General features: G+C 49.6%; 2 protein-coding genes across 2 annotated transcripts in view; one reads left to right on the forward strand and one right to left on the reverse strand.

Moving 5' to 3' along the window:
• Positions 1-492: 492 nt before the first annotated feature.
• BNIP5 (BCL2 interacting protein 5) lies at positions 493-12,820 on the forward strand. Its single transcript, XM_039235292.1, has 11 exons — positions 493-1,114; positions 2,065-2,184; positions 3,705-3,769; positions 4,003-4,243; positions 5,297-5,428; positions 6,955-7,013; positions 7,318-7,558; positions 8,675-8,806; positions 9,703-9,767; positions 10,681-10,926; positions 12,785-12,820. Exons 1-11 carry the CDS (start codon positions 493-495, stop codon positions 12,818-12,820), a joined length of 1,959 nt encoding a protein of 652 aa, XP_039091223.1.
• Positions 12,821-21,486: 8,666 nt separating this feature from the next.
• The window catches only part of PNPLA1 (patatin like phospholipase domain containing 1), a 42,502-nt gene continuing 36,664 nt past the window's right edge, over positions 21,487-27,324 (reverse strand). The window contains exons 6-8 of the mRNA XM_039235314.1: positions 26,177-26,740; positions 23,231-23,309; positions 21,487-21,616 (exon numbers count right to left, since the gene is read on the reverse strand). Of these exons, the coding sequence (XP_039091245.1) occupies positions 21,487-21,616; positions 23,231-23,309; positions 26,177-26,740 (773 nt within the window). The remainder of the gene's footprint in view (positions 21,617-23,230; positions 23,310-26,176; positions 26,741-27,324) is intronic.

The raw sequence follows: 27,324 nt of genomic DNA on the forward strand, positions 1-27,324 counted from the left end.
GTCTCAGGCACATTACAGATGGGGACGGTGGCGCTTGAGCTGCCCAGAGTCCCGAGGGGCAGGACGTGTTTAATCCTAAACTAGGACAACTGTATTAGTTTCCTGTTGCTGCTACAACAAAACGCCAGAAACTCAGAGGCTTTGGAGCAACACGGATTCCTTATCTTTCAGTTCTGGAGGTCAGAGGCCCACAGTCGGTCTCCACGGATGAAAACCAAGGTGTTGGCAGGGTCGTGCTCCTTCCGGAGGCCACGGGGGAGTTACAGACCAGCGGTGCCGGGGCTGACCTCCCGTAGTTTGGTTTCCACCTCTGGGAAAGGCGGACAAGGATAGCCCTCCCTCCCAGGCCTTTTGAGGAATTTAGCAGAGACGGCAGCTCTGAGGGCTGATATCACTCACATTATGGGCAGGGTGGATCGGCGCACGGGTCAGCACCCGCCGCGTCTCTGGCAGGACTCCTGTAAGGGAGCTCTTTGCTTTGTTCGCAGTGCAATGGAGCATCCACGGGGACCCGGGAAGCCTCTGTCAGGGAGGAGAGCCAGGTCTCTGGAGAGGTCACAGAGCCCCAAGAAGTACCGCAGGTGCTTCTCCCTGCCCACCACGCCCTCCAGGAGGATGCTTCACCGGACAGCCAGCGATGGGACCAGATGTCCCCAGAGCCCAGCTCAGTCTGTGGAGGCCCAGGATGCCACGGCCATAGCCCTCAGCCTGGAGGAGACCAGGGAGTTTCTCCCCGGTGACCAGAGGCTTCCACAGGACACCAAGAAGGACAAGGCCCAGAGACGGGGCCAGCAGGGCTGGCTGAAGACCTTGATGAACCTCTTCCTGAGGACAGGCCCTGAAGAGCCCAAGGAAAAGGCCGGCCGGAAGGCAAAGGGGAAGGAGGGCCTCCCCAAGCCCGCGGAAACCCCGGAGGCACCGGGGGACACAGCTCCGAGGAAGAAAGCCCACGACAGGAAGGCCAGCCGCAAGAAACACGGTCACAAGAAGCACGTTGTTGAGGAAACCAAGGGGGCCCAAGATCAGGAAGCCGAAGGCCAAGAGACAGGGCTGCCCAAGATGGCTGCCACCCCACGCTCTGAGGAAGCTGACGTGGGGGGCCCAGCACCCAACGGTGAGCAGACCACGCCTGGTAACCCCACTGCCCCACCCCCAGGGTACTCTAGGCCGACTCCTCAAACCTCTCAACAGAGGGGACATGGAAGTTGGGACAACCATCAGGGACAGCTCCACCGTGAAATTTCTTTGAGGTAGAACAGCACGCTGGCTGAGAGCCTGAGGTCAGACCCCAGTTCCACCACTCATTAGCTGTGTGACCTGGGGCTGGCGACTTTCCTCTCTGAGCCTCAATATTTCTTCATCCATGACATGGAGATGATAACAGTTGCTATCTCAAGGGATAGCAGTGGCCCGGGGCTGTCACGCAGAAAGTGCTCCGTTAAGTGGCAGCTGCTGTTGTTAAGGACTCTAGTGGAAGGAGCACAGACTAAGGAGAAATGGAAGGCAGGGAGGGAGGCGAGGAGGGAAGCCCTGCCCTCAGCGTTATCTGGGGATAATGCAAGGACTGAGGTTGTGGCCAGAGAAGTAATAGTGGGCCACCCTGGGGCGGGGTCTATATTTCACTATTTCTGGAATAAACCTGCTCTGTGACCTTGAACAAATTGCTGCCTGTCTCTGAGACCTTTGGTTCTTCATTTGTAAAGTAAGGAAGCCAGTCCCCGCAAGGTGCCTCTCTGACTCTCAGGTCCTGGAGGTGAATCCCCCGTAGGCGCCTGGAGGGAGACAGAGCCTTGTAGCTCAAAACGCACCACGATTTTAATGGGGAGAAGGATATCTGGGTTGATGCCCCTCTTTTCAGCTGGAAACCTTAGGTTTCTAAATATTTTATTTTATTTTATTTTATTTTATTTTATTTTTGATTAAGCCTATTGCTGGCTGCATCTGTGCCTATCCTCCTGTGAATTTCTGTCATTTTATTGTGCTCATGAACAAAGCCAGAAAAATGTCACTGACGCCACTAACCCCCCTCACCCCCCCATACGCTTGTTCTCATCTTCCTTCCAGGTGGGGAAGGTTCTGATCTCCACCCGTCCTTGCTCATTGAAGATGGGGGTCCTGGAGTGTCAGAGGTTGCTTCTCAAGCCACAGGTCATCGGCGGGAAGAGGATCTCAAAAAGCTTGACCGTAAGTCAGAATCTTCTAAGTGTTCTCTTGCCCTGCAGCCGAGGGGGTGGAGGGGTGGCCGCTGCCAAATGAGATGGATTGTTCCAAATGACTGCTTACACCTTGGATGGTTCCTCTCCAAATGAATGTACTGCTCTTGCTCCTTCTGGCGCTTCTGGTCACATTTACTTATTTTAGAGTTTCACAGAAGGGAGGCTCAGGAATTAGAACGGCCACTGGCAAATGTTCCTGCCTTATGTGTTAATGAGCACGGGACTTTTTTAGTCTTTTGAGATTTATGGAAGGAATGTGGAATGGAGGAACATAGAACTTACATATATTTTTAAATATATGCCAGTGTGGAATAGCTCGACTCACAATTGTCGACCGTAGGCCAATATTTGCTTCATAATTGTGCGTGTGTATCATTTTGCGGCTGAACCATTTTAAGTAAAATGATCCCTCATCCTTAAATATGGAAGCCCACATCTCCAAGAAATGAGTACAGTGTCACGCACAGCCACAATGCTGTTATTGCCCCTAACAAAATCGGTAATGAATGCTCTATTAATCTAATTCCCTATAAGGAATGGGCATATTTTAAGAGACGTCAAACATCTATGTATCTTCCAGAGAATAAACTAAAAGGCATCTAGTTGGCTATTTTGCAGGCTATTTATTTTGCATGCTGGTTTTTCAGACGAGAGGACGTCAGCCGGTAGACTGAGTCAAAGAACAAAAGCCAGACAGGATTTATAAATGAGAGGGAGGTGAGGGAGGGGAATAGAGGGTGAAAAAATCTGCAGTCCCAGGACCAGGGAGGCTTGTTCGCACCTCTTTTCTGTGAACAGATCGGCTGACGGGTAGCAGAGGTAACTCTGGGTTTGTCTTTGGATCAGTGGACTGGAATAGAGAAGAAAACTGTTTATGTGGCCTGTGGTTTCTCTGTAAAGATGTGGTGGTGTGCCTGAGGCACCGATGCAGCCGGCTGTCTGTGTCAGGCCTGCTGGGGTCCCTCTCTCCGGTGCCTCAGTGACACTGGGTCTCTACCATTTCCCCTCCTGGGATTTTTCAGTATTGCCCGTGTAAAGTATTTCCAAGCAGAGTCCCCTGATGGCCGGAGAGCCTGTTGAGTGAAGTGGGACAGGAATGATGATTCTCACATCACAGGGGAAGAGAGGAAGGCCCAGAGAGGTTAAGAGATTTACTCCAGGTCACATGGCTTGCCGAGCCCGAAGCAGAGATGTACAAATCCGTAAAGGTCAAGAGCAATAATGGGGGCACAGGGTGAATGCTTAAAGGGCTGACCTGAAATTGCCTGCATAAAATGTGCTTTGGCCTCCTGCCCTTTCCCTGAGGATCTCCCAAGCGTCTCTCAGAAGGACTAGCTCCTGGGACATGGTGCTTTTCAGCACTTCCATGGCCCAACAGCATCCTCACTTAACACAGGACTCGGTTGATCTCAGAAGGCCAAGACAGTCATTAGAGAGAGTTCTCGGTGCATCTAGAAAGATTAACCAGACACATTTACTTTTTTCCAGAGGATAGTGTCATCAAGAGGATAGTGGAATTCCTCCAAAAAGTGGGAGACCAGTGGGAGCAAGAGGTAAGGAGGGAACGGTCTGTGGAGACCCCCACGGGCTCGCTGCTTCCTCCTCCTCCCCCTGCTCCAGGCCCACTTGCCCTTCTGGGTCACAGGGCTCCTCAGCTCTGGGCTTTGTCGCCTCCCTCGCCTGGGGCCACCTCCAAGCGCCTAGCTGCTTGTTAGCTGTTTCCCAGGGAGCTTTCCCTCTCCTCAAGGTCAAGGGCCTAACTCGGTTTCTCTCATTTCTCCTGCAGCAGCTTCAAGCGCCTCAGCCAGAGGTGGTCCCATACACTGCAGTGCCGGCTGACAGGAAGAAATCCCAAGAGAAAAAGTCGAGCCTCAAGAGAGCCTTTTCTTATAGGAAATATGGCCCCGAGGAGCCTAAGAGAGCAGGGCCTGCAGACGTTTCCAGCCCGGAGTCCCGGGCCCCCAAGAGGCCCAGCTTTCTTCCCCTGTGTGTGGGGGGCCATCAGCCCTCCACCTCCAGCAGCCCTGGTGAGCAGGCTCAGGGTTACCATAGCAACACTGCAGCTGCCTCCAGCTCTGGACCTTTCTCCAGGGCTGGAATGGGCCATTTGAAGGGGCTGCCATCCTTGTTCTGGGTTCTGCTCTGCTCTGAGCAGTGGGGGGGAGGGGAGAGGGAGGGGCATAGAGGCAGGGGAGCAGTAGGGAGGAGAAGGGGCTGCCAGCAGGTCACCTTCTCTGTCTAGGCAATCCAGCTAAACCCCTGGTGGAAATCGTGCTGAGGAATCCCCTAGTCTCCGCATCTCTCCACAGCCTCAGCTGCTATACCCTGGCAGGGGGTAGCACGGGAGGAAGGAACCACAGCCCTGGAGGCAGGAGACCTGGGTTCTGACCTGTGCTTTCTATGTCATTCCCCGTCTCTGTGCCTGACTCAGTCTCCTCACCTGTAAAGTGAAACACTTCCCTACTGTGTGTCTGTACTCTATCAGTTTTCATAGCCATATGATTATCCCCATTTTACAGATGAGAACACTGAGGGTTGGGGGAGGTCAAACAATGTGTTCAAGGTCACGTGGCCCACCAATGATGGAACTGAGCTGCAAGAGGGAAAGGATCTTCCTGGGAGGAACAGCCTAGCCACCTAGCCTTGCCAGCGGAATTCACATTTTAAAAAGGAGGGGCCATGCTTAACACCAAATATGGAGCCCCCGCGGTAGAATATCAGGCCCCACAAGGGGAGACATCTTCATGCAGGGGACCCGGCCCTGCTGCACTCATCTGTGCCATGAAATCAGGCATTTATTTTCTAAGCCAAGACGCCAGAGGGATGAGCTTGCCAGGGAAGCGGGGAGAGGAGGGCCAAGCCCAGGAAAGCCGGTTGTAAGGAGGTGCAAAGGGATAAGGGAGCTAGGTCTGGGCCAGTACATCAGGGCTCTGACCCTGACCCACAGCTCCCCTCTGTCCCAGCAAGGCCTTCGCATGATCTAACCCGGGGGTGAACTTTGGTACCTCTTCTAACATTTGTGTGTTCGTTAACACCCTTACCCTGATGAAACATGCCTGCCATTTCGTCTTGCTTCACAGACTCGGAGGAGCCCAACGTGCAAGAGGTCCTGCCTACAGACAGCGGGGGTCTGAGTCCCTTCGAGCTTTCCACCCCAGCCGGAAGCCAGGGACCCGAAGAGGACTTGCGGACGAACAGAGCCTTGGAATTCAGTTAGTACTCCCTCTTTTTCTCAGAGCCCCCCTCCCCCACCGCCAATTTGGAAATCATCTGGTCTGACTCCATCCTGACCCAGAGAGAGGCAGTAACCTGGCCTTGACTTTCCCTGGGTGCAGCAGGCCTGGGAAGGGGCAGTGGGGGGTCCAGAGCACAGACCCCTGTCCTACCCTGAGTGAGCCTCAGCAGCAGAATCACAGCAGCGAGGACAACCTCCTCGGTGAGGCCGGCCCCGGCCGTGCCCGGAAAAGCCTTGGCCCACGGCACGGGCTCCGAAGACGATGTGATCTTTCGGGCGTGGGTTTGCATTTGGACTCTGACCTCTTCCATCTGTGTGAACTTGGATGAGTTACTTCATCTCTGGTTTCAGTGTCCCCAGCTGCAAGACGAGGGGTTCCTAGATCCTAGTCGTTGGACGATGAATGCTGATAAAGCAGGCAGAGCAGTTAACAAGCTACTTAGAGCTAATAAATGTTAGCTGCCATTTATTGTTATTGTTGTTGTGGTTATGCAGCCCTGTAGCCTCGGGAGAAATGGAGGGGATAGGTGGGGGGTGGGTAGGGGGCCATAGGAGGGAAACACCACAAATGGCAGCTGCTGACTCTATTATTATACCCTTACCAGTGGCAAAGCCATGACTAGAATCATGGAATCATTGTCAGTTGTGTGTTTGAAGACACTTCTCTTTTTTTAGGTTTATTTATTTATTTTTTTGGTGGTGGTAGGGGGGAAGCATGACTAGGGAAGAGGAAGAGAGAGAATTCCAAGCAAATTTCCAAGAAAGAATCTGATGCAAGGCTCGATCCCATGATTTTTTAAATTTTCCTTAAAAAATTTTTTTTAAAATTTTATTTATTTTTGAGAGAGAGAGATCAAGCACAAGCAGGGGAGGGGCGGAGAGAGGAGACACAGAATCCAGAGCAGGCTCCAAGCTCTGAGCTGTCAGCACAAAGCCCAGTGTGGGGCTTGAACTCATAAACTGTGAGATCATGACCTGAGCCAAAGTCAGACGCTTAACTGACGGAGCTTCCCAGGCGCGCCTGAAGATACTTTTAAATCTACCTTCCCCCATATCCCCCATTCTGCCTTGTTTGCTTTTCATAGAAAATGTGCCTTGAAGGGGATTTGAGAAGGGCCCCTGTTCTAAGTAGAAGAGAGGAAGGTGCTGGGTGAAGGGATTTTTGGGAACCAGGCCTTTCCAGACGGCCTTGAGTCACCCTCTCCTGGAGGCAGGGGACCTCTGTTATTTTCCTTAAAGTGGCACATCTAGATGCTCTCAATGAATGGAGAAATGAATATTTTCCCTCTGAACCAGCCCTGCCCTCAGGCTACTTCTGAGGGACCTGGGGTTCCCCCCCCCCCCCCACCGCAGGGCCTGTGACAACAATAAGTGCAAGCTCATTAGCGCCCTGGAGACCTGTGAGAATCACCCAGGGAGCCACGGGGCCTTAGGGAATGAGGACTGACCATAGAAATGCTTTGCTCCACACTAAAGTACAAGCAAACGTTTTATTCTTTTTAGAAGAATTCATCCAGAAGATCATTGCCCTACTCCAGGATGCCGAGGAGCCGGGGGGAGAGGTGAGGAAGCCATTCCCCACATAGATCCTGACCCTCACTATGGACACCCCTGCCCCTACCTGGGATAATAACTTCCCTGTCCTACATCTTTCCAGAGCCTGGCTCCTGTCCCTCCTCCTTCCCCCCCGCGTGCCCCCCCCTTCCCGCAACCAGTGGCTGCCTGCAGCCGCTCTGGCCAGGCCATACCCTCTGGTCTGCAGGGGACCTCAGTCTATCTCAGGGGCGGCTGCTCTCCTTCCCCAGCTCACTTGTAATCTCCTCACGGTCAGGGGCTCTGACTCAGTCTCTCTCATCTTCCCCGCAGCAGCTTCACGTCCAGGAACCAGAGGTGACTGTAGAAAACCTGTCCCCGCCCTCCCGAAGGAGACCCCAAGAGAAGAAGTCTAGCATCAGAAAAGCCTTTTCTCATAAGAGACATGGCCCCAAGGAGCCCAGGAGAGCAGGGCCAGCAGGTGTTGTCAGCCCCGAGTCCCGGCCGCCCAAGAGGCCCAGCTTTCTGCCCCTGTGTGTGGGGGGCCATCAACCCTCCACCTCCAGCAGCCCTGGTGAGCAGGCCCAGCGTTGCCATGGTAACAGAGGCTGCCTCCAGCGCCAGGCTCCCTCCAGGGCGGGCTTGGCTGGCTGTGTGGCCTCTGCTTCAGGCTCAACTCTCTTGGGGGGCCGGGAGGTGTAGGAGGGTTGCGGGGAGGAGGGGCCCGCTGGATGCCGGCTGGACTCACCACCCGACGCACACGCCCTCCCTCCCCCCAGACAAAAACACACCAACACTTAAAAACAAATGCAGTTTGGGGCGCCTGGGTGGCTCTGTCCGTTAAGCCTCTGACTCTTGATTTCAGCTCGGGTCATGATCTCACAGTCTTGAGCTTGAGCGCCGCATAGGGCTTCGTGCTGAGAGCATGGAGCCTGCTTGGGATTCTCTCTCTCTCCCTCTCTCTCTGCCCCTCCCCTGCTCATGTGCATGCACACACACACACACGCACTCATGCACGCACGTACACACACACTCCCTCTGTCAAAATAAACATTAAAACAACAACAACAAGTGCAGTTTGAGAGCAGTGCATTGGTTTAGGGGCTTAAGCGCACCAGACTCACCTGAAAGTGAATACAGAAACACAGACCTCGGTCTAACGAAGGAGGATATGGCCTGGGCCTCTGCTTTTTCACACCAGCCAAGTGTGAGGTATACAGTGATTCCCTTGGCCTTTATGGAGTGCCTACTGCATGCCCCTCTCACACATGTTACCTCGTTCAACCCACTTACAGCCTGGTGAAGTCAGTCTTGTTATGCCCATTGGACAGATGGAGAAAGTGAGGTTCAGACAGGTTCAGTGATTCGGCAAAGCCTCCCAGAGTGACAGGGAAGTGGGCTCCTTTGGTGGGATCTTGACAGGCCTGCTTCGTGTTTCCTCCCAGGCTATGAGGAGGCAGAGGGCGTTAGGAAGAAGAACGAGGTTTCCAGAGGGGGTAAAGAAGGCCCCGTGAATGCCTCTGAAGCGGGCCCAGGGGGCTGGGGGCTCACTGAGGAGCCTGGGAAACCAGGACCCCGGCTGGTGCCTGTGTCTTTGGACAGTTTGTCGTCAGAACCCGGGCTCCGTAATGTACTTGTGGATTTGAAACAGGCGCCAAACACACTCACACCGTCTCCTTTCTGCCCGCAGACCTGGAAGATGTGGAGTTCCAGGAGCCCTCGCCTGCAGAGGGGACGCCTGTGGGCTCCTCAGACGCACCCTCCCAGACCAGAAGCCACCAGCCAGAGAGGGGACCTCAGCCAGATGAAGTGTTCGAATCTAGTTAGTACCACCCCGCCCTCTCCTGGGAGGGATGCCCCGGGGGCTTCTTTTTGCATGGCTCTCACAGGCTGAATTCCAGTGGAGACTGGGAAGGCTGCTGGCAAACACCCCGGGAGACACTAGCAGGGCAGGGAGGAGGCAGGGTTGGCCTTCTGGCGGGTGGATGGGTGCTCTTGGGGCAGAGGTGCAGGCGGAGCATCCCCTTCTCGCAGAGAGCCCCTGTCGGGTCGGTGGATGTAAGTTTGGTGGGTTTATTTGAATGTTTCCTATACAATTCCCGGCTTGCTCTGGGTCTCATAACCTGTGGACTGGCAAATAGGCTGAGGGTGGTTGTTGGGCAGCGAGGGGGGCGGGGGGCACGAAGGGAGCCCTGATTTGCAGCATTTGTAGACCTCTATGGTGTAAATATTCCCGCTGCGGCTGATTTCACGTGGCCAACAGTTGATTACAAAAGGTCCACAAATGTCCTGAATGTTTGCAATTAATTAGGTCGTGGTGTGAGCAGCCACCCGTGCCCAGGCTGGCGGGTGCATTCCTGTTGCATCTGTGGCTGTGGCATCTCCCCCTCCCTGCTTTCTGATGAGCTGCTCCAGGCCCCAGCTCGCATTCCTGACCGCGCTACTCTGTAGCCTGGATCGGGGACGTTGGGAGGTCTCGGGTTCCCTGCCCGTCAAATGGAGCTGACATGACGCTTGACTGGCCAAAGGCCTTTCCATTTCTGTAAAGCAAACTCAGAGAAAGCTTTCGTGCTCCAGCCCTAGTTTTGGGGAAGATTTTTCTTTGCCCTTCGAAACTAATCTGTGTGCTGTGTTTTGGAGACAGTCTGTCTGTAATGGATGGATGTGTGGTTCCAGAACTTGTCAACAGCCCCTGAATCCTTCTTTTCTTTTCCTTAGAGGAGCTGATCATCCAGAATCTGGTGGCCCTTCTCCAGGAAGTGGATGGCCAGCTGGGGGAGCAGGTGGGGGCTGCTGGGTACCCCCGAGGCTGAGGCCCGTGTTCAGTCCCTAGCCCTACATCCAGGGGACCTTGGGTGTCTCCCTCAACCTCTCTGAGCCTCGGTTTTCTCTTTTGCAAATACCTACCTCTATGCAAATACCTTTTGATAAATACCCACCTGCATCTTTTTGCCTGAGGACCCGCCCCTCGCACCATTTTACCACCCCTGTGGGAGGCCAGAATAATCGCTCCCACCTCCTGAGACGCAACCATCAACCCATGGCTCGTGGAAACTGGTGTATACATACGTCAGGTCCCTTGCCCCTCGTGGGGATAACTCTGAGGAGAGTGCTCTGCGCAGGCTCCTGGAGTGTCCTGGGAGGAACAGTCTGCCAGGACTGCCTTCCTGTCCTGCCCCAGATCCACGTTCCCCCGTCACTGTTTCCCAGCGTCACTACCAGCACCCGGGCCCTTGTCTTTGGGGGGGCCCAACCTAGGACTCTTAGGTATTAAGAGGAGACTTAGTCATAGAATGAGAACTAAAATTCATCCAATATCCACTCTGCATGAGACACTTTACATCAACTAGCTCACTTCATCCCCTTCCCCCAACAACATGGCATGCGGGTTGGGGTATCGCTCCTGCCGTTTCCCACATGACTCCACAGAGGCTCAGAGAAGTCACACCGATAGTAAATGCTATTTAAGCATCCGTTATACAAAGCCCTGCACTTTTCTCCCCCCACTTTGTTCTGCTGCTTGGAGTTGAACCTCGCAGAACAGGTTCTGAGAGGATGGAGGTAGTGGAGGCATTTAACAAGGACACTGGAGGTGTCCCGCCCAGTCCAGGTGCATGAAGTTGGGGTGACGGGTAGCCAGTGGGAGGGGGCTACCTGCCAGCAACACTGACGGCCGGCCTTCATTTCTGTTTCCAGATCAGGCGACACCCCAGCTTCAAGAGGTTCTTCTACAAGCTCTCGGACTCCTCCCTCAGGAAGCTGGGAGCCACCCTACAGAGCCAGAGGGCCCGCTCTGCCGAGCCGGGCAAGAGACCCTACCAGTTTGCCTTTGGCTTGACTAACAAATTTCCCGGCAACAACAGCCACGCGGTCTTGAGGGTCATGGGCCTGCACTACAGTGAACACAGTTATACCCACTTCCAGTACAGGGAGGCACAGCAGGTGAGAAAGAGCCTGAAGGCACAAGTGAAGACAAATTCAAGATCCCAACAGGATCTACTCACTGTCCTCTCCCCTCCCCTGCTGAGTTCGTGACTTTTTGGTGTCCCGCTCCAATGTCACCTCCTTGCTGAGGCCTGGTGAGACAATGATACACCCACAGTGACCTTTTTCTTCTCCAAAACCCTCACTGGCTTTACGTGATAATCAGCACCTTCTTTATTCGGCCCTGGTCCATCATTGTATGTACATTTTCGTACTTTTTGATTTCGGCATGGAATAGTGGACCGGGTGCTGTCTTAGCTTGCCCTCTTACTATTTCATGGGTTGTGCTGTTTGGCTTCCCAAATTTAAGACCGTCATAACACTTAAACAACAAGGCGAAGTAAGATTACGTATCAAATAAGGGCTGATTGAGGTAGATGAGGGGTCTTTGGGCTGTTGGTTCTGGAAGGCTTCAAGGGAGCGATCCTTCACTGATCTTGTCTTGGTTAATTGATTAAGAGTAGCTTCTCCCTGCCATCAATCTCTCTTCTGGTTGGTTTCATGGTTTTCTTAATAATCCCTCATCCCCTAAGACTCTGGGATGGTCCTGTTAGAAATAATACTTACCACTGATTAAAAAAAATTTTTTTTAAATGTATATTTATCTTTGAGAGACAGAGAGAGACAGAGTGTGAGCAGGGGAGAGGTAGAGAAAAAGAGCAAGAAACAGAACCCGAAGCAGGCTCTGAGCTATCAGCACAGAACCCAAGGTGGGGCTTGAACTCACGAACCGTGAGATCATGACCTGAGCCAAAGTTGGCCACTTAACCAACTGAGCCACCCAGGCGCCCCAATCACTGATTTTTTTTAAAGTCTGAGTTTTCATGTTTTTTTGGTGGACTTTGATAAAGTGTTCCCCTACGTTTTTAAATTCACTTAGAATAACTTTGCCTACAGACATTTCGATCCAGATCTTTAGTGTGGAAGTTATTGAATGAAGAAGGCATGACATTAAAGGAATAAAATGTTCCATTTGTTGGTTTTGGACAACCAGGACCGGAACTTCTACAGCCATCTGGCCCCCTGGGCAACCAGACCTTTATTGCAATGACATCACCATCATGCAAACACTCTGTCTTCTTCTCCTGGAATTACCTTTAGAAGCCATGTAATAACCCTCTCAAGATAGCTGGTCATTCAAATAGTTTGCTCTATGTTGGTTTGTTTTCCTGATGGGAACTCCTTATGACCTTCAACCTCTCTTTCCTCAGCCTCATTATCTTTGCCCAGATATGGGGGTATTATGGATCATTTGCCATCTAGGAAGGAAGGGTTAGGCAATAGCTTGTGGAACACTTTGTGAAAGACAGTATAGAAACATCAGTTCTGATATCCTCAGTAGCCCTAACATCCATCTTTACTAACCATTTATTCATTCATTCATTCAGTCAGTCACTCACACATTCATTCATTCAAACAATAGGTATTGAGAGCCTCCATTGGCCTAGCTGTGCAAGGTGCTATGAGGACCTGTGGATGGTTCTCCTGTAGAAAAAGACAGCATGTTTACTGATGACAAAATTAAGTATCAGAAAATACCAAATAAGTGCTAACTGAGGCCAATGAAGCCATTGGACATGGAAGATTTCCAAAATCTATGTCAAAAGGCATAGTTTTGTGCTCTTTGAGGATGGCGAGGAGAAAGGAGGGGAGAACGGACCAGGAGAGCACAGCAGGCAGGAGATACCAAGTGAAGATGCAGAGGTGACAGCTAGCGTGCTGTGTTGATACGTTAATCAGGAGTCTGTTGTTACGAGGGTAGGACCCACAGGTAACTGGGCTATGGCTAAAACCTACGTTCTCTTTCTCCCCCCAGAACATCACAAATCCTGACAGCCAGAGTCCAGATTAACAGCCGTGCTTTGCACTCAAGTTCCCTTGAACTGTCCAAACAATGGCAGCTTTAGCCAGAAGCCTCAGAAGATGCCTCACAGTAGCCCATCCAGTGCTTCACAGACATGAATGAAGACAAGAGAGGATGGCCACCGGCGCCCCTGTGCCTTTGTGGCCTCTTGAGACTGAGATACACGGTCTTAACTGGAGGCAGAGTCCACGTAAGGGGAAGAAGAGCTGGAGTGGGGAGCTGGGAGACCAGAGCTCCGCCTGCTGACCTGCCCCAAACTTGCTGCGGGACCCTGTACTTGCGTGCCTTCCTCTGGGCAAGACAGTGTGACCCACTGGACACTTTCTGACTCTATCATGCTGAAATCTCTCTAAAGGGGGGCCCGTCGGTGCTTTCATTATGTGGCCAAATACAACCCCACAGAGCCCGAGGCAGCCTTCAAGTCCTTGTCGGATGAATGCACAAACAGATGAATGAGGGGGAGCACTCATGAGATCCAGGCAATTCTACAAGGCCTTGGTCCTTGGTCCTTGGGAGGCCTTGGTCCTCCACGGGAATTGTGGAACCAGTCATTCTACCTCTAAATTGGGGTTTAGGGAGGAAATGGGGAGCTACTTGGATATTGGTCCTGAGCATTGGGCCAGGGGTCAAGCCTTCACCTTTTGGGGCTAATCCTAGTACCGACTTATGTGGCCTTATTTTTTTACCATCACATATTTTCTTGCTCCATAAGGGCACAGACCATGCCGCACTATCACATAGAAGTCCTGCTGGCATTTTCTAGATGTTAATTTCAAATGCGTCTTAGTTTTTCAAAATACATTTTTGTTTAATCTCTCACCAGAATACACGCAGACATTCATGCATTTAAACAGATGTGCATTTATATGCAACAAATAATTTATTTTTTTGACAACGGTGCTTAATGCCCATATAGATTTGTAGGCACCTCTCAGGAAGGCTGCAGGCCTCAGATAGAGAAGACCTACAGATCGGGGAACCCCGGGCTCTCAGAATCTTTCCAGCCCCGTGTCCTAGGATTCTATGTTCAGAGAAGTGACACTGATGCCTTGCACGTCTCCCATCTCATGCCTTGCCAAGAGTCAGTGAGAAAATGAATGTGAAGAGTTCTGAAAATTACATAGTGCCATGTCCATGTATGTTGTTATTCTTATTATAGTTACCATCTGGGTAGTTTTCAGGAAATGAGGGAGGGCTTTAAGCTGGATTGCCATGGATGGTTGCACAGGTGTGCGCTACTCAAGAGCACCATACCCCAGGTCGTGCTATTCACTTCCTAGACATTGTAGATTTGTGGATTTATGATAATAATTTTCTACCTGATGGCCATAAAGTATCTTGTGAAATATACTTTTTGCATAAAGGTGAAGTGTGAGCTGTTACAGGCTCTGCCTTGTACAAAGCTGAATAGTTTGAACAGCTTGGCTCAGATGGGAAATTTGCCACATGTCCATTATGTACTTGTGTGCCCAACAGGGCTATGAACATAGCCCTTGGACATTGCCTGAAACACATGGTCAAGGGGAGAGGGTGTTAACATCTAGACTCACTCTCATTACCCTTGACAGACATTCTATTGCTATGTTAAACGTTCAGTGATCACTGTGGGGTAAGACTGGGGAGGGGGGTAAAAGCTAGGGCAGAGAGACCTTGGGCACTTAGATGGGACTGGCCTCAACTCTGAGGCGAAGTTTCAGGAAGTTCAACAAAGCATATTCTGGAAGTCATTTCATTTTACTGCTGCTTCTAAGGAGTGGGAGAGAGGTGAGCTATTTATGGATTTAGTTTAGACGGTGTTCAGGAACGCCGCCCCAAAATGTGAAAGATCAGAATCAGACTTGAAATGAGGGTCAGGCACCTTCTGTACATAGTTTCTTATTTAGAATAATATTCTTTAAGCTGTATGACTATTTGATATGAGGTCCTGATGCTGGCATCTGAGTCTCATTTTTGTACTGTTGTTATTTAAGCCAATAAAGAAATTGACAGACAAAGGTCTGACCTGGATCACTCATAGTGGTGGGAAGATGGGGGCCCACCTGCCACAACTAGGCCAGTCTGGTGCCTGCAAGGCTGTGAGGGTCAGTCCCCTTGTTCCCGCCTGGGGACCCTCTCTGGTTGCCTTCCAGATGTCCCATCCTTGAGCACCAAACTGCTAAGACAGCAATGAAGAGCCCTGGGCATCAGGAGACCTGGGTTTTAGTCCAGCTCACCGCAGGCTGAGGACCTCAGGAACATGATATTCACCCTCTGGACCTGACATCCTACAACGCTATGACTTTTAGGATGACGGTCAATTGTATGTCCAGGAAAATCAGGGCCAGTCTTGATTCTACATCATCTGTTTCCCTAAGTCCCTAACTTTGGTGCGCAAACTGCCATTCAGAACCAGGGTACAAATGGACGGAATACGGTGTCTGGCTTTTGGTCCAGAGAATATGGTCTCTACTGGAAGGCGTCGAAGGCCTCCTCTCTCCTCTCTCAGATGACACATGAGTTCTTCCAGGGGCTCCCTGGGGAAGACCACCCTTTGGTGTGCACAGCTTGTCTTCTTTGCCAAACGGCTTTTCCACTTCCCACCCTTGAAGGCTCACTGTAATGCTCCGAGGAGGGCAGAAGAGGGCAGCGTCTCACTTCATAGAAGAGGAAGCTGAGGCTCATAAGGGGCAGGTGCCTCGTTCAAGGTCACGTGGCCACTTACAGACAGAACCAGGCCAAGACCCAGGTCCCCGAACCCTTGTTTTAGTGCCTCCCCTTATTGTCTAATCCATCAGTTCTTTTACTCAACCAATATTTACTGAGCATTTACTATGTGCCAGGGCTGATCTAGCTCTATGGAATACACAAATGCAGAAGGCACGAATGTCCCCCTTGGGATGCTCACGGACCTCACTAGCTATGGGAATCTTGTGCCAATAGGGATGTAGGAGGGTGGGACACCACTGTGTGTATGTGTGGGGGAATGGGGGCTCCCTCGACTCACACCACAGAGGCTCTCAAGAGCATGGAGGCGCATGGGACACGCTATTGCTTCAAATCGCTTTCCAAAGTTGGATAAGTGACGTCAGGACTTAATTAACCTAATTTCTGACCCTGAGACGTCAGGAGGCTCAGTGAGTCAGAGATAATGGGGTCTGCCAAGACCCGGTTGAGTTCGGGATGTTAGCTGAGCTACAGGGAGGGCTGAGCCACACGCAGGGGTCATTTGGATGCATTTGTTTGGAAGACCAGAGTGTACTCTGCCCTTGGCCTCCACTCCAGGAAGACATCCAACTTCAAACTACAGCGACTGACACATCAAAAAACAATCTCCTAGTATTGGCTTAAAAAAAAAAAAAAAAAAAGGAAGGTAAGGAGAAAGGAACTAATTAGAGTTGCCAAATTTAGCAAATAAAAATATGGGTGGCCTAGTTAGATGTGAGTTTCAGATATACAACAAATAATAGCAATACTGGGGCCATACTCATGCTGACTAATTATTCATTGTTTCTCTGAAATTCAAACTTAACAAGACGTCCTGTAGTTCACCTGGCAGCCCTGGGACTAGTGAGAACAATTCTCTCCATTGCCACCTCAGGGGGAAAAGGGACGGACGGAAAATATACACAGGAATTTATTGATTATAACTATAACCTGACTCTAACAGAAGGGCATCTGAATACAGGCTTTCAGTTAAAACAATAGTTACTGTCATATTCAATCCCCCCTTGCACACCAGGGAGTAAGCATTCCTGAAACCCTTCCTCCTTCACACGGCCTCTGGGCGTACAGCTGCTGCAGACCACAAGAGCGCTCCTGGGGGACAAGCCAGGGGACCGCAGCCAGGTGGGACCTTCCCCCCCCCCCCCACGTGGTCCCCAAGGCGCTGCCCTTGACTGGCCTGAGCCACAGACTCGGAGTAGGAAGACGGTGCAAGAACCTCTGAGGTTTGATTCTTCTCAGCTTCTCGAAGGGACAGTTGGATGCTTCCGGGCAGAACCTTCTAAAAGGAGCTTTGGCGACTCCAGCTCTCTGACGTGGTCCGGTCAAGTGCAGGCTCGCCCCAAGCCCCCTTGCCACAGCCCCCTACCTGCCTCGGCTCAAGTTTGCATGCATCCTCCAGAGATCCCAGCCAAGTTCAAGGCTGTCTTCCTTCCGCCCAGTCCTCTGGGTTTGGCATGCCAGGATTGGCTACCCGGGCTTCTTACTGGGCCTGGCTGGGGCTGGAAGCTGTTCACACTCCAGTGAGCAAGGGGGGGCTGGTGTTTTTCTGGCTGGGCTAGAAAATTGGAGGCTGAAGTCTCTGTTGTGGAGCATTTTCACCGAGGTGTGAACGGCAGACAGGGCCTACCCTCGTGTGCTGCCCTCATGCTTGGGGATGGGGGTGGGGGGTGGGGGAAGGACATCTGGTCTCTGTTTCCTCTACAACCACACCAGGACTCAGGGGAGCCCAGGAAGGCCGGCTCCACACGGCCGCCCCACACGAGCCCTGGGGAGCTTGTCATCACCGCATGCCGGATTGGCTCAACGAGCGATTCCAGGGAGCAGCTGAGGCACAGCCCAGCGGTTCCAAGTCAAGCCTTTGGGACACTGTGAGAATTAAAAACCAAACCAAACCAAAGAACTTGGTCTCTTGACAGGAAAGAGGAAAGTGTGTCCATGGCTCAGTACTGCTCCATCCCCAAGGGTTTGGCCCTGTAGACTAGATACTGGGGGCCCGGTGTCTGACATGGCTCATCTCAAAGAAATGAAGTCAGGCTGGGGCTGGGGGGAAGGCCCAGAGCCCAGCGGGCCGGGAGCAGGATGTGCTGTGTGTCCTCAGAGCCCACGCATGTTAGTGTCCATCTGTCTGTCTCGAGCAGAGTATGAAGGACCTCAGGGAAGCTGATAGGATGTTTGGACAAGGAAGTGCTTGCCGGGGGGAATCAGGGTCCTCCACACCAACGGGCTTGGGAGTAGGGAACACCTGGTCCCCAGGGGTGAGGGAAACATATCTGAGAGTCTTGGGGAGAAGGTTCTATGGTGGGGTCATCAAGTTCTCTCCCATTCCAGCTCAAGTTTTCTCTCTCGGCTCAAGGCTTCCTAGAAAAAGGACAGAGATCCGTCATTTCGAAGTCTCTCCTCTAGGACGTTCCTCTCCTTATTTCCACTGAGAACACCCCTCACGGTTTCAATGCCTCAGGCAGCCCCAGGCAGGTAGCCAGGCCCCTTAGAGCCAACTGGATGCATAGACTTCAGAAATCTCAATTTATGCCAAAAAACAGCTATCAAGTCCTGCTTGGTAATTACAAGGGTCTTTTGCAGCTGGAGAATTCCACTGACAGAGCAGGAGTTGATGAGAGTGTTGGAAACATCATTCAATTTACAAAAGTCTGGTTAATATTTGGTTTTTCAGGAAGTGGAAAGAAGTGGAGTGGCCTCCAGAGGGCTGAGTGCAGTTGTGCAGACTGCACACTGTACAAGGAGGCACTGCCAAAACAAAGGGTACACGTTTCATGGACATATTCATCCTGCAGCTTATTTGTACCATTTTCTGTATATTATTTGTACAGTACTGCGGCTCTGCATGTCATTCATACAGATTTCTAGGGGTGGAAGTCAACTGTTTTAACAAAACCAGTATTTATCACAGTCTTCCAGCAGCTGGAAATCAAGGTCTCCAGGAAACCGTACTGTTTTCTCAGTACACAAGGCAATATATGGGCTAGTGTTGGCTTTGACTATGGCCGGGAAGAGGCAGGTGGGGTCAGAAGAGAAATTGGGTGGACAACATCCTGGGACAGACAGGCAGTGTCTGGCCTCCGGGGTCACTCTGGGCAGTTCCACACCTCAGAGCAGCTGTATTCCTGGATCCGGCTGGGATGAGGCCTATAGGTGACCCACACTGTCTCGGAAGTGGAGAGCAGAGAGAAGTCGAGTGGGCAGGAAGCAGGCCTGGTGGGAGAAGCCAAGAAAGCACGTGTGAGAAATGAGACAAAAAGGGGACACTGCAAAGACCTGAGTTTTAAGTATGAAGGAGGAAAATAAATGTTTGTTTTGTAATCCACTAAGAGTGTGTGTGTTGGGGGGGGGTTACTTGTTATGTAACGTTATCATAGCAGCAATAACTGACTAATACAACTAGTATCAGAGTATGAATTTGAACATCTGATTTAAAAAACACACAGCGGGGGCGCCTGGGTGGCTTAGTCGGTTGAGCGTCCGACTTTCGCTTAGGTCATGATCTCGCGGTTCGTGGGTTCGAGCCCTGCGTCGGGCTCTGTGCTGACTGCCAGCTCAGAGCCTGGAGCCTGTTTCAGTCTGTGACTCCCTCTCTCTCTGACCCTCCCCTGCTCACGCTCTCTCTCTCTCTCCTAGAAATAAATAAAACATAAAAAAAAAAACCAATAAAAAACACACAGCGAGAGAGAGAGAGAGAGATTAATGTATGGAACCTTGTAGCTTTTAGCTTTTTACTTTTATTTTTAAGTAGCCTCTAGGGCCAACATGGGGCTTGAACTCAAGACCCTGAGATCAAGAAACACCTGCATTACTGACTGAACCAGCTAGGCACCCCTTACCCTGTAGCTTTTATTCTAGCCTCTCTTCTCTTTGTTGGGTCGTCCCAACAGACTCACCTGGGGACCTGGAGTTTGCACAAGACTAGGCAATGGAGTCCATTGCAATGGACTAGGCAATGTCACTAGGAGTATCACTTGTGATTGTAGATTTCCTCTCTTTCTGGGTTGCTCCTCCTCTCTGCCTAATCTTTTTGAACATCTCTTTTTTTTACCCCCTACCCTGGTTTTTGAAGCCCAGGGTATAAATTTGCATGGAATTGCTTAAGACCATCAATTGGTAAATTGCTTCCAGGCAGTTTCATAATCTGTTCTATAAAGGAACACTGCAGACAGAATGTGTGACCTACTGACAACAGTGTTTCCCACAGCTGTGAAAGTTGTTTTGTTTGTTTTTATCACAGGCTGCTGCTTTATAAAGCTGCTTGAATCCTAGAAGTTTGTCGACCAAGGTAGCGCTGGCTGAATTACATAGTTCCCACTGCTCCAATGTATAGGCAGAGACCTGGCCCTGAAATGAGGGGACCTAAGTCTTGGTCTGGCTTTCAGATGGCACTTCCAGACCCAAGGAAGCTTCCCTACCCCCACAGCAGACCTGCTTATGTCCTCATGACCAAACTGAACCTTGAACTCCTAGAGACAGAGATATGGACACTCCAAAGTCAAAGAAGTCTTGGGCTGAAGACCAAGGAACAGAGTGAGATGCATCCCAGGACACACTAAGCCCATGACCCCTCAGAACCACCAACTGCCTACTGGGTCCTGCACCCTCCTTGCCCATCCTTTAATCCAGAAAATGACACATGCGTCTGCCCCACTTCCTGCAGCAGCTGTGAGAATCCTCCCCACCATACTGCTTCCCACCACCTACCTGCCCAGATCTCAAAGTGGGCCTGTCGCTGCTGGGGTGAGCTTCTGACCCTCATCTATCTGATACATCGCTCTGCCTACCCAGGGATCCCACCTGGGACAGGAACAACACGGAAGGATGCCACTTAGAATGACTTGGGGATTTTTCTGACCAATGGAGGTTTGAATGAATTAGACAGCAGTGTGGGTCTGTCCCATTCAGAGAATATTTTGATAATCCAGTAAAATAGTTGTAAATGATTCCTGGCTTCATTTGTGTTTAAAACTGGCATTTTTGGGGGGAACCTGGGTGGCTCAGTCGGTTAATCATCTGACTCTTGATCTCGGCTCAGGTCATGATCTCATGGTTCATGGGATCGAGCCTTGAATCAGGCTCTGCACTGTCACTGCAGAGCCCACTTGAGATTCCCCCTCTTTCTCTCTTTGCCTCTCCTCCACTTGTGCTCTCTCTCTCTCTCAAAATAAATACACTTAAAAAAAAACCCAAAGGGGGCATTTTTCATTTGTAAGTGTGTATGTATATATGCATGTGTGTATGTATATATGCATGTCTCTTTTACAAAATGTTATGGCTCAATAAAAAATTTAAGACTTGGTTCTTGTCTTTGGTCTAAAATTCAATTTTGAGGGTAAACTTTTAAGTTGGGGATTGAGTTTAATTCATCTTTGCTCTCTCCAGAGCCCAGAGGAGTGCTTGGCATTTATCAGGTGCTCAATAAAGGTTGACTAATGGAATCAACGACAATATAATATAATAAAAAAAAAACTATAGTAAGCAGGCCTAAATTGGTTAGGGTTTTTAGCTGTAGCTTGGCAACAGTTTGGATCTCTACACGTTGAGAGTCACAGGGTCACACACTGTCTAATTTGGTTTCTAAGTAGAGTTCTACTGAGAAGGTAGCTAGTTAACTTCTGCCTATAACCCTAATATCTAACTAAGTTACTGAGGGCTAATTAGACACCTTGCATTCTGCAACAAAGCATTTTACATGTTGACCTCATTAAAGCCTCACGATATTATCCCTATTTTACAGATTGGGAAATAGAGGCTCAGAAAGACCACGCATCCTAAGCATGCTCACTGAGTGAGATAGTGGCAGAGCAGGGATTTTCTGTTGGGTGGATCTGACTCCAAAGCCCAGCTCCTCATCCCTACTTCTACTGATTCCCCCCTACACTTTGTGATCCTCCTGTAGACTGTTCCCAAAGTTTTTCTTCCCTGTGGAATTTGAGAAACATTAGTTATGCTCACTGCACTTTGCTGCCTGGTTTTCTGGATCGTGGATGTCTTGGGAAGCATTTTCTGGTGCCATTTGTCTTTTGTTTGTTTTTCTTGAATATCTTGCTCATCCAACTCGAGTCTTCACCAGGGTTGTCCCTGAGCAAGAGATGAAGCAAATGGTTTTTTAATAGCTTGCATTGTGTTCTCCACTATCAGCTCAGAAGGTAGACAGACACACCAATGCTATGGTTTTTAACCCTGGCTGAACACTGGAGTTCCACACCAAACATTTATTTTATAGTCAGTGACAATTTTCTATTTAATTTTTTAATTTTTTATTTATTTCTGAGACAGAGAGAGAGAGAGAGACAGCATGAGCAGGGAAGAGTCAGAGAGAAAGGGAGATGCAGAATCTGAAGCAGGCTCCAGGCTCTGAGCTAGCTGTCAGCACAGAACCTGACACGAGTTTCGAACTCACGAACCATGAGATCACGACCTGAGCCGAAGTCAGATGCTTAACTGACTGAGCCACCCAGGCACCCTAATGACTATTTATCTAAGTAACATTATGCCAACTTGTCTTTGGAAACTCAATTTAACTTTTATACAGTTATATGTCAATGCAATAAAATTTAAACTATGTGAATAAAAATGCATAGTTTAGGCCCAAGCACAAATTTTTAAAATTTATGCAAACTCTTTCAAAAAGTCTTTTTAAAAAATGTTTATTTATTTCTGACAGAGAGAGAGAGAGAGAGAGAGAGAGAGAGACCAGAGGAGTGGCAGAGAGAGAGAGGGACAGAGGATCCAAAGCAGGCCCTGTGCTGACAGCAGAGAACCTGATGCGGGGCTTGAACTCATGAACCATGAGATCATGACTTGAGCCAAAGATGACGCACAACTGACTGAGCCACCCAGGTGGCCCCAAAAGGTCTTATAATGAAAAGTATACTTAATGTGAGAGACAGGTATGTTTTAATATATTTGATATGATATGGAATGGGAGCATCAGAAGGACCTGCTCTGCCAATACCTGCAACTGTGGCCCCAAGAACCTCAGTCTCTGCCAATGCTGCCCTGGGGCAGGAGGGATCAAGATCAGGGAGGGGAGAGATACCCCTTGACCCACTCTCTGATCTCCTGCTGATGCCTGACAATGGCCAACCCAACTGGCAAGCAGCCAGCAAGGGAGACTGGGTAATGTGGTCCCCAAGAATTTAAAAAACAAAACCCAATCCTCAGACCCTCTCAGAATGACCACAAAGGTAATAATGGAGAACATGTTACACAACCCAGACAACTGATGTGCATTATAAGAAAAGGTTTTCTGGGGACAATCTACAACATAGGAATATTAGCCCTCTTACCATGCTGATAGAAAATAATGTGGATTAAGGGAGGCCTTTGATAGAGGGAGGCCTCTTTGATAAGGGAGGCCTCAATTCATACCACGTAGGGGCTACCTCAGGCTAGGATGTAACATGCCTACTAGCTCTCCTGAACTGAGACAGTTCCAGAGAGTAAGACATAAGAGGCTGAACATTCTCCGGCTGCTTTTGGAGAAGGTACATTGAGCACAAATAGCTCATTTCCCACTCATTGCCCCCACTGAAGAAGAAAGAAGTGTAAAGGGGTGGACTGTAATCATACAAACTGGAAAAGGATCCCAGTGTTCCTAGGGCAGCTAAAGTGAAGGAAAATTTCACTTAGCTGGGCCCCCCCTCCCTTGGCCAAAGGAAAGAATGTGTCCCCAGTTAAGGACAAACTTACATTGCATAAGGCTTGCTGGTGGCTTCCTTCATATTAACCACAGGCATGGCACCTTTCTGATTTGAAGAGGCAAGGCAAGCTACAAAGGCAAAAACCGAGGAGACATGAGTGAGATGGGGATGAGGAGGAAAACTTGGTCATTTTTGAAATAACAATAGGACATAAGCAAGAGTGTCCAGAAACAGAAAACAATTCTCTTAATCTCAAATTCTCATATTTAGGACCAGAACTATGCTGTTGGATTTGACAGAGACCCAAGGTAGTGGCATCTTGTGGCAGGACAAATGCTAACCTTCGGTGTAATGTTACCAACAATCCTCTCACAAAGAAGCAGCTGTGTTAGGGCAAATTGTCAGGAAAATGACCTTCCATCACCTGCTATATGTAAAGCTGTTTTTCTTTTTTAATGGAATAGGAAATATTAACAGTTTCATGACCATTGTTCTTAAGTAAGCTCTTTTCCTATTTTCTGTGAATATGGGGATAGATAATATATGAAGATGACTTTGTAATTTTGTAATATGTGTAAATAAAAATACGTAAAATATTTAAGTTCCTCTACTTGAAGTTCTTTCATTAGGGGTCTCATTGGATATCCCTGGCTCTCCCAAATCTATTGGCAGCTCCTTTGTTTATGGATTTTCCTGGGACTTTTTGCAACCCCCTCCACCCCCAACAATAACATGGCCATCACTAAATGACAGATCACACTAACCTCTAAGAGGCTCTCTTCTGCCCAACTCCCACAGATGGCCTAAGCTGTCATTACTGAGGCTCAGCCCAAGACTATAACTTTACAGCACTACTCAATGTAAGGGCCAGATAGTTCTCCATTGTGATGCTCTGCACTGCAAAATGTTCAGCAGCATCCCTGATCTCTACATACCAGATGTTACCCACTACCAGATGTTTCACTACTAAGTGAAAATCAAAAATGTCTCCTGATATTGCCAAGCGTCTCCGGGGGATAAAATGGCCCCTCATTGAGAACCACTGGACTGTCTGTCTCTTCTGTCTACCCCCAGTATGAGCAAGGAGTGCCAACCCAGGTCCCAGAATTGCCCAGGCTACCCAAAGATGGCTATCTTTAGGCACAAGTGTGAATAACATAAATAAATGCATTTCATTTAACAGCACATAAGAGAGCATGTGAAACACTTTGGCCAATTGTCTTACTTTTAATGTCCTGATATTTTTGTCTCACTGTGATTCCAAGAGTCAAATCTATTCCAGAGAACGTCTACCCCTGACTTGGGGCAGATCTGCCAAGAAGGAAACCGTCATGTTAATCTGTGCTAATGTTTGTCCTAATAACTATGGGAGTTTGGTGGATGGGTTCAGTCCAGGTCCCCTCTCCCTTTGCCCCCACACAGGCCATCCACAGTACCCAAACAGGTATCTTTTTCCTCCCGAATGATCCTTGCACTTTCCTTCTCTGTAATAGAGCCTCTAGAATAAACAAAACCTGAAATTCTCATTCTACTCTGCCCCATCCTGTCTCACAAACCATGATCATCCAAATCTTGTCCATTTCAGCTCACCTGTCTCCTACAAGAAGCCTTCCTCAGGGGCGCCTGGGTGGCTCAGTTGGTTAAGCGTCCGACTTTCGCTTAGGTCGTGATCTCGCGGTTCGTGGGTTCGAGCCCCGCGTCGGGCTCTGTGCTGACTGCCAGCTCAGAGCCTGGAGCCTATTTCAGAGCCAGTGTCTCCCTCTCTCTCTGACCCTCCCCTGCTCACACTGTCTCTCTCTCTCTCTCTCCTAGAAATAAATAAAAATATTTAAAAAAAAAAGAAGCCTTCCTCAATCTCTCAGAAGAGAACTTAAAAAAATCTTTTTTAAATGTTTTATTCATTTTTGAGAGAGAGAGAGAGGCAGAGAGACAGAGACATAGAGTACGGGTGGGTAGGGACAGAGAGAGAGGGAGACACAGCATCCAAAGCAGGCTCCAGGCCCTGAGCTGTCAACACAGAGCCTGATGCAGGGCTTGAACTCACTAACCGTGAGATCATGACCTGAGCCAAAGCCAATGCTTAACGATTTGAGCCACCCAGGTGCCCCAGAAGTAATCTTAAGCTCTATGACTACTTGACTACCTCCCACACTCCGGTTTTGTTAGTGATGGGGCAGTTACTAATTTTTTCTGTATTTTTGAGGCTGGTATCTCTGTCACTACTGGAGGGGAGATTTCTTGAGAGTAAGGAACTGAAAACTGTTCCTCTCTGAAGACTCAAGAGCAGTACCTTTCAAGCTGTCTGTAGAAGATGTTAGTTGTGAAGATTCAGTTTTAAAAAATCTTTTTTTTTGCAAGCCATAATGGACTAGTACTTTTGTGAAATACAATACAACGAATTAGTAGGAAAATGATCAAGATCTTAGATGTCCTGACAATATTTATTGCTAAAAATAGTCTTAAATGCTACCTCTGTGCTCATTTCGTTGTTAATTGGTAACAAATAGTTTGGGGATGAGCACTGGTCTCCAGAGCGCTCTTTGAGTACCACTGCCCCAGCATAGTGGCCATCACAATAAAAACCTCCTGGTACAGTGCTTCTCAAACATGGTTCTCAGAAGAACCACCTGGAAGGCTTATAAAAAATATAGGTAGCTGGGTCTCACTCCCTGAGTTAATAGGTCTGTAGTAGGGCCCGAGAATTTGCATTTCTAACAAGTTCCCAGATGATGAGTTTACTATCATGGTCTCTGACCAACCTTTGAAAAATCACTAACTAAAGACCTGAACAAATGTCAAGAACACTGTCCCCTTGTGGTGGCCTGTCTTCAAAACAGGTAAAGCTGCTAAAGCTAACTGCTCACGTCACCAAAGCACCTCTCTCAAGCAATGGTTATCAGCTGCCATGTTGTTGCACAGTTGCCAAGGGGCTCCAGACATAAGAAAAATACTTCTGGCTTCTTCTGTGAGAAGAAGTGTCCAGAAGTGTCCATACCTTGGGGCTGTTCTGGGCCCAGGTCCTCCAAAGGCAGCTGTGTAGGAGAACACTGGGGCAATGTTTGAGATGCCACTACAGCCGAAGGCCCCAGGGATGGCCTGGGTGACATAGATGGCTGGGAGGGCGGGGATCTTGGTGGTGATCCAGTCATTTGTACTTGCTGCTGTGATGGTGCTCGTGACTGGGCAGGTGTTGAGCTGAGTGTTAAGGGCACAGCTGGGAGGGAGGCAGGCGGCAGATCAGCCGGAGAATGTGCAGTCACCTGCAACTGCTCTGGCCACTCAAATGAAGAGGCAGCTGGTGAAACAGGTGATTCGACAGGACACTCATGTGTGGATTCAGGTGTTTCCACAGGTGAGGGCACACGTGGACCATGGCCGCCCTTTCCTTCCTCTTTGGGAGCCCACTGTGCGTGAAGTTGTATGGATTCCTCCTGCTCTGTTTGCAGGCTTGATTGGCTGCCTTCAGGGCACTCATTGCCAAGGGCAAGTTCTATGTTGCAGTACACTTCTACACGGGGGAACATCACTCTCTTGGACGGAGAATTGAGGTAAGCAGCATCTAGGAAAACAGATGGGGTCATAGATGGCATTACTAACCCCTGGCATCAGCATGGTATTTGCAGAAAGTGATTTCCCAAATTATTTTCATAAGCAGAATTAGTGCTTTTCAATGGCTTTTTCTTTACTTACTCAAGTTTATATTTGATTGTGGATTGATTCACTTATTCAATGGATACTTATTGAGCATCTGTACCTATGCTGGGCTTATACCAGGCATTGAGGAGTGAAGGAGACAAAAACAGTGTGATGGCTCCTGACCTCTTAGAGGGTACAGTCTGGCCTGGGGGGTGGGCATAGACCACCCAAAGAATCTCAAGTTGTGACCAAGACAAATTCTAGGCAAGAGTGAAAAATGATGTTAGGAGAGAGGGAAGCAGGGAGGACTTAATCAAGAGGGCTTCCCTGAGGGAGTGATGTTTGAGCTGAGATCTGAAGAGCGAGTGAGGGTCAGGTGGTGGTCAGGATGGGATGGGGAAGAGTGTTTCAGACACAAATGGGTGGGGGGGAACAGTACACACAAATGCCACAGGTTCAAGGGAGCATGAGGAGCACCTGAAAGGTCAGTGTGGTTAGAGCAGGGGT

Source organism: Hyaena hyaena, unplaced genomic scaffold, assembly GCF_003009895.1.
Source record: "Hyaena hyaena isolate Hyena2069 unplaced genomic scaffold, ASM300989v1 scaffold_96, whole genome shotgun sequence".
In the NCBI taxonomy this organism is placed as follows: Eukaryota; Metazoa; Chordata; class Mammalia; order Carnivora; family Hyaenidae; genus Hyaena; species Hyaena hyaena.